This window comes from Oreochromis aureus, linkage group 15 (genome assembly GCF_013358895.1).
Source record: "Oreochromis aureus strain Israel breed Guangdong linkage group 15, ZZ_aureus, whole genome shotgun sequence".
In the NCBI taxonomy this organism is placed as follows: Eukaryota; Metazoa; Chordata; class Actinopteri; order Cichliformes; family Cichlidae; genus Oreochromis; species Oreochromis aureus.
The window spans coordinates 12837734-12849601 of record NC_052956.1 but is presented as its reverse complement, the minus strand read 5'-3'; the positions used below and the strand labels follow the sequence as shown (position 1 = coordinate 12849601).

Here is an 11868-nt window from a genome sequence, read left to right as displayed (position 1 = left end):
TAATCAAGTAGGGAAAAGAACTGGATTTGAACTTTTTTCTCTCTTTTAATTCAAATTTTCATTTTAAGTTTTCTTCCAACTGTCAGTCAACTCTGTAAAGGAGTTTCAGCTAAATATCTTATAAAGAAAGAAGCACTTTTTTTTTAGATTATTACATTGTGAAAGAGATTTGGTATAAAAGTGAAACGAAAAACAGCTTAACAGAGCTCCACCCAGATCCATCAGATCAGGATCAGTTTCCTTGAGACGTTCTCGTTTTCCGGTAAATGGGTGGGATTCCCGATCCCGTCCCCCCAGGGAAATACAAGTGCATGAATAGCTAATGTTCCAATCAGGCCTCCCCCGCTTTCATATGATGCCAGAGAATTTTTTTCTCCCCCTTAGAGAAACAATGTGAAGTCTGCTGGATACTGCTCAGAAACCTGATTGTTACAAAATGTTCCCTAGAATGGGAAGCTTTAAATATTTCCCTCCCTATTTGCCTAAAACAAAAGGCCCAGATGATGAAAATGTGTGATTTCTGCTACTTTTGGCAAATGTTGAAACTGAAAAGTAATGTGCTTTGAGATGATGCCATTGTTGAAAAGGAGATTTGGTTTAAAGACTATAGCTCTGCTAGTTGGAGGCTTTACCATAAATAGAAATGATAAAACTGGCTCTTACTGTGTGACCTGATCAGTGAACCAGGCCAGAAAACATCAGAGCAAACAGTAATGATTCTCATCAAAGACTTTGCAGGGAAATTGCAGGGATTTCATTTAAGGTTGAAGGCATCAAGTTGACCTTCTCATGACTTGTGTCCATTTTGAATGGCTAATGTGTCCAGACTGTCCATCGAGTGAAGCATTTGGGTCTTTTTCATGACAAGTGAGACGTCTGACATCGATCTGCTCACCACCCCAGAGCATTCCATTGTTGGGTCTCTGCTGCACCTGATATGAGATGCCTGCCAGCACTGCACTCTCTTAACAGAGCTTTAATTGTTTTGTATTTCTTCCACATTCTCGGGCGTGCAGTTTCACCTCAGTATACACTCATACACATGTGCTTCCACACATGCCCACACATTGCAGGAACACTCACCAGACATTATTTTCTCTTTCCAGTGAAGTAAAACATTTGGCTAGCAGTAAAAACAAATAGAAGCATGTGGGAATTTGGCTTTTTAAGGAACCCCTGCTCCTAAAGTGAAACCACATTTCATCCAAGCAGCAAAGAGGGCAGGATGAGAGATATTTACATGAAATTAAAGCCCTAAGATGGTCTAACTTTTACAAGATTATTCAGTGATAAACAAAAGTGGGGGAGGGTTCATGGAAAGTTTAGACAATCTAAATTCTTTCTTTTTCTCATGCTGATCACCTTGTGAGCCTTTAAATTTATTTGACCTCCTCTTATGAGCGCCCCAAACTATAGGAGGATAATTAATGTTATATAAAACAGATATAGATGTTTGAGTTACTCCTGATTAGGCAATGTGGAATATTTGTTTCTCCCACAAAGGAGGATTAAAATTTCCATTCACATTTCCCATAAGAACACCACTCTTTGATAAATGTTGTTGTATGAGCTGCCATGTTTTTCTTTCTGGATATTTTCTGCTGTCTTTGCCAGGACCTCATTTACTCTTTTTCAGGCTGGGAAACGGGTTTTAGACACTGGGGAAATCTGGTGTGCCTCTGCCTCTCACAGCTAATTAGTGTGTGAACTAATTGTGTGGCTAACTTTAGCAAACCGATAGCCTAGTTCCATCTGTCCGCTATGTATAAAGTAGGGAGGGAGATGTAGAAGAGCGTATTGGTGACATTCTAGCTCTTTTTAGAAATTTCTGACAAGAACTCTCACCTGGGGAGCCTGTAACCGGATCCAGTCTGGTGCAAATGACCTTTAGACAGAGTGGCATAAACATTTATGTTGTAATAAATATTTTTATGCTGAGAAATCATTCAGTAAGGCTTTATAAATCAGTGATATGCTGGACTGAGGAAAATCTGATGTGATCTGTCATCTCTGTTTAACTGTGGCTGAACTAAATACTGTATAATAAAATGGACCACCTATGTAATGTGGTCTGAAGCCTTGGTTTTAACATGGTGGTCTGCCTTATGATTCTTGGCTCCATAATTTGAGAAAAACAGTAGCATTATATTATTTCCCCAAACAATGGTAAGATTAATCTGGGTACATGACTTAGATGAGACCATCCATTCGTTTTCTTCCACTTATCTATTTCAAGGTGGTAGATTAGCTGTAGCCTAGTAGCTGTCATGGGGCAAGCCCGGTACACATGTCACAGAGATAAAACAGCGAGACAGACAAGCATTCACACCTACAACCAATTTAGAATGACCAGTTACCTAACCTGTAAATACATTTTTAACTGTAGGAGGAAGCCAGAGAACACAGAGCAAACAGGCACAGGGAGAACATGCAAATCTCACATAGAACTGCTCTAGGTTGGATTTTTTGGTGATATAACAGTGCTAACCAACACGCCACCAAACATACAACTCTAGCATGGAGTTTTACCCATCATCTGGTTAACTGGATGATAGTACAAGGATCAGACGGATTTACCATATAAGCTAAAAGGAAGTTCAGAGGACCTAGTGCAATACAACCAGAATGCCCCCAGGGTATAATTACAGACAATCCCAGGTAAGTGCTTTTAATATTTTGGCCAATTGCTGTTCAAAATAAGTATTAGACGGTTGAATGCTGACAATGTTTGTGTGTTGTCTTGCTGTGCTTGCTATGCATCCCTGACTCTTTTCTTATTTCTGCATCCAGCAGCACCCATAAGGAATGTGGTGAAAGTTCCCACCAGGTTAAAAACACCACTGAAAAGATCCCGTCATTTGTCTGATTGTTCAATAAACAGATTTACTCTTTGGGACAACTCAGGTAAAGATGGTAAGCTGGAGCACTGGCACCCTTCTAGTTCAACTTCTGCAGCAACTGCTCATTTCTGCAAACTAGACTCAACTGTCATTTAGCCTTTAAATCAGTTATTTAGCTGCAAATAGTCCAAAAGTGACAACAATCCCACTGCACTCTCTAGAAATGACATATACAATTATGCTCATATGTAACCCAGCACCTGATTAGCATCTCCCTGACTAGTGGCAACTTTTGTTCAGATAAGACATTTATCCTGGAACAATGATATCACTTCAGGATGAAAACTTTTATTGTACCACTTACAAGATTTTAAGTTTATGCCTCCTGCTACATGTTGACTGTTTTTAGCTTAGCTTCATCAGCTCCAAAAAGATATTATGTCATGGTTTGCTAAGAGGACTCAAGTACAGGACACACTGAAAGCAGGGTAACAACATTTAATTAACAAAGTCAATATCAATTGAAAACAGCTGAAATAAACTAAAGATTTTCTTTGAAGCAAAACTCAGAGAACTGTTAGTCAAAAGCAGGTAAGTAGCTGAGATTTCTTCGATAGTTTCACTTTAAGCTATATAAAGTTTCTGTGAACTTGGCTTTAATATCATCGATTTCCTCGGATACAGTACTGTGCAAAAGTTTTGAGCCAACCTGACTTTCTTTATATTTTTTCTCCAATAGGCACACTTCTTTGTAGGCTTTGTTGAGGTCCTTGTACTTGGCTCCTTTCAACAAAATTATTTTTTGTTTGCTAAGCCCTTTAACACCAACATGAATTATTCAAACATAAAAAAGGCACTCAGTTCCATACTTAGCCTTATTCACAACAACTTGGCATAGAACTTTAAATTGTGTCTCTAGGGACTTTGTCTGTCTGTCTGTCTTTGCCTGTCAGAGACTCAGAGACCCATCATTTGTCATTTCTTTAGTTGAAGTTAACATATAACATAGTTTGAGGACATACAATAGTATTTTGACACCAACAAGGTAGGGGTGGGCGATAGAAACGATATACCATAGAAACGATATAAATTTGGCCAACGATAGAGATTTTGACTATACCGCTCTATCGCGATAGCGCATGTTGATGATGTCATCAAGCTGCGCCTGTTTCGGTCGAAAGCATAGCAGTGGCTACAACCATTATCATCTGCAAATTATGCCGGGTGACAGTCATAGCAAAGAGATGAAGCACTTTTGAAATATGGGGAAAGCCAAAAACTGCGCTTCCTCCACTTCCGTAATATTGATTCATTAATGTTGAATTCCGTCGCAGCTGTTCTATTCCTATGTTGTTGCAGTGTATTAATAACTAACCTTGTATTGTGGATGAATAATCTCAGTTGTTCTCCTGACTGAAGTTTGGCCCGTGTATAACATCCTGCTATGCGATTGCATTTGTCCATACAGAATCCCTCACGTTAACTTTTATTGAGTGGAAAAAAAGTTGGTGTTCATCCTCCAGCTTCACTGTGCTAATGTTATGCTAACATAGCTGTGTCGCTAGCAATCACGTAGCACAACATTATATACCAGGTAGTCCAACTTCAGTAACCCTGCAAACGCCACTGCTGTTTAGTTTTCTGTCTTCATTTATGTTGGAAGTGGTAGCAGAGCTGTACGTTTTAATTAGTGTCAAAAATCTCTCAGTCAGAACATGGTATGTCTTGTTTAGGTGGAAACTAGCGAGCTAACTTCCTGTTAACTTGTAACTCCGTTAAATGTAATAAATTCTGTTTTCATGGATGCCTGGATGTTAAACTTAATTGTTACATCTGGTAAAGCAGCAACACTGATGATTTTATTAAAGATGAAAGAATTTAGACCGTTTTTAACTCTCAGTATTCGTTTGACTTTGGGACCTGAAGTGTACGGAGTTTGGGACCCAGATTACTCCGCGAAGCTCCTCACTACGGCAGCCGTAATGCTCTGACAATCCATCAAGCAGTGTGGCTTACCAAAGTTGTACTAAAACATTTTTAACAGATTTCTGCACGCCCAAATCGGTTCGAGGTCAGTAAGCACAACCAGAATTCATACATAAGGCACACTCTCGATTTTTGAGAAAAATTAAAGGATTTTAAGTGTGCTTTATAGTGTGGAAAATACGTTATACAGAAGAAAAGAATATATCACGATATATATCGTTACAGCACATGCGTCAAATTATATCACGATATGGATTTTAGGCCATATCGCCCAGCCCTACAACAAGGTGATTCTCAAAGATCTTGTGGCCTGGTCTGGTTGAGCTGCAGGGAAGGGGTGGTGCAGCAGGCTTGAGGGGCAATGCCAGTAAGGCTGGGACGTGAGCTGCAGCCTCATCCAACCTCTTTGTTTTTTTTTTCCAGGTGCCAAGCTACCCTTCAGTTTCATCATACCATCCCTAACGATAACTGTAGAGTTGATGGAGGATGAAGACAGCAGAGAGAGCAAAAGAAACAGGTAAGAGCGGACAGGTAGTCAGAGTTAACAAAAACTGTTAAAGCCAGTGTAGCTTCTGTTTTGAACACATTTATTGATGATGATTATACATAAATAAGCATCGAGAGCGTCCTGAGCAACTGCATCACTGTCTAGTATGGTAACTACACTGTGTCAGATCGCAATACCCTACAACTGATAAGTGAGAGCAGCTGAGAAGATCATTGGAATCCCTCTCCCCTCCATCCGCAAAGCCACCAGCATTATGGAGGACCTCACACACTCCTCACACAGAGTTGATGGAGGATGAAGACAGCAGAGAGAGCAAAAGAAACAGGTAAGAGCAGACAGGTAGTCAAAGTTAACAAAAACTTTTAAAGCCAGAGTAGCTTCTGTTTTGAACACATTTATTGATGATGATTATACATAAATAAGCAGTGTATTATACTGTAATCAGATGTGGATTCTCATTAACCACTTTAATAGTAACTATGTGTCACAAATAATATCTTATTAACAGATAGTGAAATAAAATGGTGATGAAGACAGTAACTCCAGAACAAGGGGTGTAGGATTTTGAATTGATACCATAGGTGCATCTACTAAAGTTTTGGGGTCAGTTTGAATATCAGTGACCTTGACCTCAAGGTCAAAGGTCAAGTTTTCTGAAAATCTTGTGAATGCTACAACTCGGTGACAGGAAGGAAGTCACCCAGGTTGTTCAAATTTGTACCATAGGTGCATTTACTAGGAGGCTGAAGGGTTGCACTGGGGGCCATCTGTAGAGGTTTAGAGTCAGCAACCTGTCTGTGAACGTGGACAAAACAAAAGAAATGATTGTTGACTTCAGGAGAGCACAAAGAGCTCACTGCCCACTTAACATTAATGGATGCTCTGTGGAGGTCATCAAGAGCACCAAATTCCTTGGTGTCCACCTGGCGGAAAACCTCTCCTGGTCCCTTAACCCCAGCTCCATAACTAAGGAGGCCCAACAGCATCTCTACTTCCTGCAGAAGTGAAGGAAAGCCCATCTCTCACCATCCATTCTCACCACCTTCTACAGAGGGACTGTCAAGAGCATCCTGAGCAGCTGCATCACTGTCTAGTATGGTAACTGCACCGTGTCAGATCGCAATACCCTACAACTGATAGTGAGAGCAGATGAGAAGATCATTGGAATCCCTCTCCCCTCCATCATGGAAACTTTTAGCACCTGCTCCATCCGCAAAGCCACCAGCATTATGGAGGGCCTCACACACCCCTCACACACACTCTTCACCCTGCTGCCTTCTGGAAAGAGATACCAGAGCATCCTGGCCCTCACTACCAGACTACCAGAACAGTTTCTCCCCCCAAGCCGTCAGACTCCTGAACACTCAGTGACTGGACTGACACACACACACACATGCACACCTTCACACATGTCACTACCAAGCACTTATCTGCAGTATCTCACACTCATACAGACACACACACACACACACACACACACACCAAGTTACTTTTGCACAATAATCAGCATTTTGCACGTTTCCATTGCACTGTCTTGTGTTGTTTATTTTTGAAATTTTTTGCACATTGCACTTTATGTAGTCCCGTGTTTGTCCGTTATATGTCATATGTAGCACCAGGGTCTTGGAGGAACGCTGTCTCATTTCACTCTGTACTGTACCAGTGTACATGGTTGAAATGACAATAAAAGCCACTTGGCCTGACTTGATCTGTATTTTGTTGGGGTTGCTTGGAGACGAGTGCCATACAGTTCCAATGAGCATACATTCCAAAATATGCAAATTAGCCCCATACCTTATGATGACATATGTTCAGGGTATGAACATTCTATGCTGAAAGCTTCTAAATATACAACCTTTGACAGTCTGTCTTCAGTTGAACTTTTGCACAGCACAGAAGATTTTCACTGCGATCAAATTAGGTTCAAAGATGGTTCAAATTGGGTTCAAACGTTTTTTTCTCAGAAAGGTAAGTTTGAAGAGACTTGCAGCACATGTCTCTGAATATTTTCGTACGGTAAATAAGCACTTTTGAAGCTTTTAATGGAGCTTTATGGATGATTTCTGTAAAAACTGAATTTTGAACCAAATGAAGGATTTTGTATTTCGTACCATAAACTTTAAAACTCAAATTAAGGCATGAAGAAATTGTTTTTATTTTATTTAAACATATTCATAGACATCCACTTCATGAGCTGACTAAATTGATAAAAAATCTAAAATAATACCAAATTTTCTAACTGGACACTTTTCATGTAGAGCCTCTCTAGGTATGTTTGTTTTATGCCATTACTGATGTTGGTTTTCTTGTTTCTAAACAGAAATCAAAAAACCAAAACGTGGCAGAGAAGGAAATTCCTTCTACATCTCAACACAGGTAAAGAAATGCGTGACTCTTTAATCTAATGTTGCTGGAGATATTTATAGCAGTGGTTTGTGTGAGCTGTTTTATTTCCCTTTTATTGTTATTTTTCTTCCGCCTTGTGTGTTTATATCATTTTTACTACTTCTAGTTTTGTCTATTATTTATATCCATTCAGAGATTAGTTGAAAATATAGAGTGTAAATGTACAAAATACATGATTTTGTTCATTTCGGTATTCCATAACAGTTATCAATTTTCATTTGCAATATCCAGGATGTACTCCTTGTTAAAAATTTCCACTTTGAAAAATAACATTTACACTTTTGTCCTCATCAGCGTCCCGGAGGCTTCTGTTGCTGCCACACCACCTAACCATGAAAATGGTAAAAAGAAGAGGAAGAAAAGAAAATGGAGACACTTCTTCTGCTGTTTCTCGGTTTGCTTTTACAGAAAACATACGAAATGCACATTCTCCTTAAAATGTACTTGTTAGTTTTAAGTGACTTTACTTTTTTAATAACACTATGTTTGTTCGTTCTCTACAGGAAACTGACAGCGATACAGAGGCAGAGCCCACCACTGTAAAGCCACAAAAAAAGTCTCGCTGGTCTATTTTCAAATTCTGGAAGGTATGTTTTATGGAAAGAGTCACTGTCATCAAGCATTTACTCATCACAATGAAATGGGAGAAATTAAGAGCAATGAAGCACATGGCTATGTCCTGTACTTTGGTTTCTTTCTACAGAGAAAAAGGCAGGTTGCTCCTGAAACAACAGTGGAACCTGATAAAAAGAGTGACAAGTGAGGGAAACTTTCATCTTCTCACTTTAAAGCAAAATTCTTTTGGGATCCTTCTGGTTGCAGATTTGATACTTAACATCCTTTTGTATATTTTTGCAGATTAAAGAACATGCAGCATGACTGTACACCTGCCGAGTCAGCACCGTACAGTTCAGAGGACTCAGTACAGGTCATTTGGCCCCAAGCAGGACAACCAGAATGCCCCGAGGACAAAACTACAGACGATCCCAGGTAAGTGCTTTTAATATTTTGGCTGATTGCTGATCAAAATAAGCATTAGATGGTTGAATGCTGTTCTCCAGAGAGACAATGTTTGTTTGTTGTCTTGTTGTGCTTGCTATGCATCCCTGACTCCTTTCTTCTTTCTGCATCCAAGTTCCCACCAGGTTAAAAACACCACTGAAAATGGTGAGCCATCAGACCTGAGTTGGGACACTTTGATTATGGACTTTCTGGCACAAGAGCACGTACGGGAGCAGCTGTTTAACATGTAAGAGAAAAACGTCCTCCAAAATGTTTAAACTTCAAAGCTCATGCATACATGCACATACACTGCTTAGCGTCTTGACATCTTTCCTAATTGTGTGTCCTTGTTTTTACCTTTTTACAATAGGATGGTGAAACATTTCAACGATGGAAAAATAACGGAAAATCAAATTCAGACTGTGGACCGCTTCGGGTGAGTACACGTGGTGCACAAAGACCAAAGCTCACTTTGTCAAAGTGGAGAAAATGACTTATTTTACACTGATACTGTAAACTTTGTGTTTGTGTGGCAGGTTTCCAAACATTGCAAACACCTGCTACATGAACTCCTGCCTGCAGAGCCTCCTCAACACTGAGGAGTTCATTAGAGACATCAGCTGTCAGGAGATTTTGTGGAGAGCAGTGCCAGAAGCTCGGCTCTTAAGGTGCGCTACGTCAACCTTCTACTTTCTTCAAAAACCTGAAGAACAAAGATATCTAACACCAGAAATGTCTGTTTACCCTTTCCTTTTTACAGAAGGCTCATTGACATCAGGGACTGTCATAATTCAAGAGATTATGGCCTTAAAAAACACCGCCTAAAATCTTTTAAGGAGGCATTCAGCAAACACGTTCCTGAATACAAAGGCAGTGCACAGAAAGTACGTCAGCAATTTGGACGTTTCGTTTTTTGCTTTACCTTCTAATGTTTATGTTCTGTTTTAAATCTCTGTGTTTTTCTTTCAGGATGCTCATGAGTTCCTAACCTTTTTCCTCAATGAGGTCAAAAGCCTTTCACCTCACCTGAAGAGGAAAGCAGCTCTCCTGGGCCGAAGTTATACCTGCCCAGTAGAAGATCATCATGTTTTCAAAATGGAAAACATGAGGACATGCAAGAGGTAAGCCTGTCTTTCAGAAACACAGGGCTGATTGCAACATTTTCATATACCTCTTTTCCACCTACCCGATCGTTACTTTAACTACGTTACTCCTTAAATGTGTAGCTGCGGTCACCAATCATCACACCAAGAGGAATTCACTAGCTTGTCTCTTGACCTGGTTCCAGAGGGGTCTGTTGAGGACATGTTAGAGACATACTTGAAGGTAAGATCACAAATTCCAGTGGAGTTGTAGTATCACTGATCTTAACACACCTTTCTTGTTAGTGTTTGTGTGTGTGTGCATATGTTGTGATTTTTCTAACATAAAGCCTGTTTTCTCTGTGCTGTTGTTCAGGAACAAAAAATTGAATTTCTCTGTTATTGTGGAGGGACGACCTCGGAAGTGAAGCCGTCTTTTGATACACTGCCAAGGTGAGTAAGGTCACATCAGAATTGATCGACTGACCTGATTTCCAAACTGTGGCGCAGTAAACATCGCAGTTTTTTAAGACAACACTTGAGCAGTCATTTTCCCCCATCTTCTGTTTGTGTTTGACACTCATTCTTCTTATTTTGTTCCTTGGGGTTTTTTTTCCTTTTCTGCCAGAGTTCTCATCTTGCACCTGAAGAGGTTTGGCTTCACAAAAACCAACAAGCTTCAGAAGGTGCATGACCCCGTCTGGCTGCAGAGGGACTTGGTGGTGTCATCCAAACAGGTAAAAACAGACTGCAGAACATCTCAGAGAATCAGCTTAATTATCGCACTGATGTGAGACTTTATGAAACTAACACTCTTTGGATTTGTTCCTTCTCAGGATGATGGCTGTTATAGTCTTGTAAGCATCATTAGTCACTATGGAGGCACAGAATCAGGTAAAACAACTGACTTGTTACAAACAGAAAACGATTTAACAGAACTTGCTACTTTTCAGTGAAGGACTCACACACAAAAGCTTTTGATGTTCTAAGAAGCACTAAGTCCAAATCATGAATCAGTTGACTTTTAGAAGTTGGATTCATTTGTCTTAATGTGATCTCAGGACACTACATCTGTAATTCCGTGCATCCTGAGGCGAGTCCGCAGGCTACATCAGATCCTTGGCTCACCTATGATGATGCACGGGTGCTCCACACAACTGGATCTGCAGTTTTTGAGGAACAGCAGCACTCTGCCTACATCCTGTTTTACAAGAGAAACGTAAGAAGACACAGCAGCTCATCCTGAATTGAGATCATTTTTAAATGTCCTATTACCTCGTTAATCAGTTTTGTCTTCATTCTAAAACAGGATGTGGAAGCAAGTTACAGCCATCAGCATGCCGAGAAGGAACAACCGTCGTCTCAGACCGCAGGTAAGTATTGCCCTTAGGAGGAAGGGTCCACCCAGAGAGCCTGGTTCCTCCCAAGATTTCTTCCTCCAGGAGGGAGTTTTTTCTTGCCACCGTCGCCCTACATTCACTGGTCTCATCAGCAGAGACATTGTTAACCTTCTAAGACCTGGACTCTTTCATGGCATGCATTTTTAATTTCTCTGTGCCATTTTGGGTTGATTGGGACCTGATGAATGTAAAAACAAAGAATTACCTGATTTTTTTTCTACCTGAGTTTTATTTCGGTGAAAAATGAGATCCACATATGAGGACATTTGTTTTACATTTTGATGGAACAGTGGCAGTATGATGTCCTCATAAGTGGATATCAGCCCTTTGTATAACAACATTTTATATTTTGGTCTAGACAACCCAAAATGTAATGCCCACATATATGGACTCCAGGTCCTAGGAGGTTAAAACAAAGTCTACTAGAGATAGTCCTTTTCACGACCAGTGTTTGGCTTGCTCTCTGGGAACAACAAAAAATTAAACAAATAAATTAATAATAAAATAAAATAAAGAAATGATTTATTTATTTATTTTATTTTATTAAAATTCAAATAACAACAAAAATAAAAATAACTAATAAAAAAATAATAAAAGTATTCAACTGTGTTTTGTGAAATTTGTAATGAGTCTCAGTTAAGTTG

The 11868-nt window shown here is 39.8% G+C and overlaps 1 protein-coding gene across 1 annotated transcript; it reads left to right on the top strand.

Annotated features, from left to right (window-relative positions):
• Positions 1 to 7002: 7002 nt before the first annotated feature.
• Positions 7003 to 11473, top strand: LOC116329824 (ubiquitin carboxyl-terminal hydrolase 26-like). Its single transcript, XM_039598473.1, has 17 exons — positions 7003 to 7302; positions 7655 to 7710; positions 8035 to 8134; positions 8244 to 8327; positions 8444 to 8499; positions 8599 to 8730; positions 8876 to 8989; positions 9113 to 9178; positions 9279 to 9410; positions 9503 to 9626; positions 9712 to 9863; positions 9969 to 10068; positions 10201 to 10277; positions 10453 to 10561; positions 10661 to 10718; positions 10886 to 11043; positions 11134 to 11473. The coding sequence occupies exons 1-17, from the start codon at positions 7264 to 7266 to the stop codon at positions 11212 to 11214; spliced, it is 1638 nt and encodes a 545-aa protein (XP_039454407.1). The 5' UTR covers positions 7003 to 7263; the 3' UTR covers positions 11215 to 11473.
• Positions 11474 to 11868: the final 395 nt, after the last annotated feature.

Excerpts from the sequence above, each read along its gene's own strand:
- LOC116329824 (XM_039598473.1), top strand. The coding sequence starts at position 7,264 with ATGGTTCAAATTGGGTTCAAACGTTTTTTTCTCAGAAAG. Across the intron at positions 8,135-8,243 it reads ACTTCTTCTGCTGTTTCTCG|GAAACTGACAGCGATACAGA; the intron begins GTTTGCTTTTAC and ends CGTTCTCTACAG. Across the intron at positions 8,731-8,875 it reads AAAACTACAGACGATCCCAG|TTCCCACCAGGTTAAAAACA; the intron begins GTAAGTGCTTTT and ends TCTGCATCCAAG.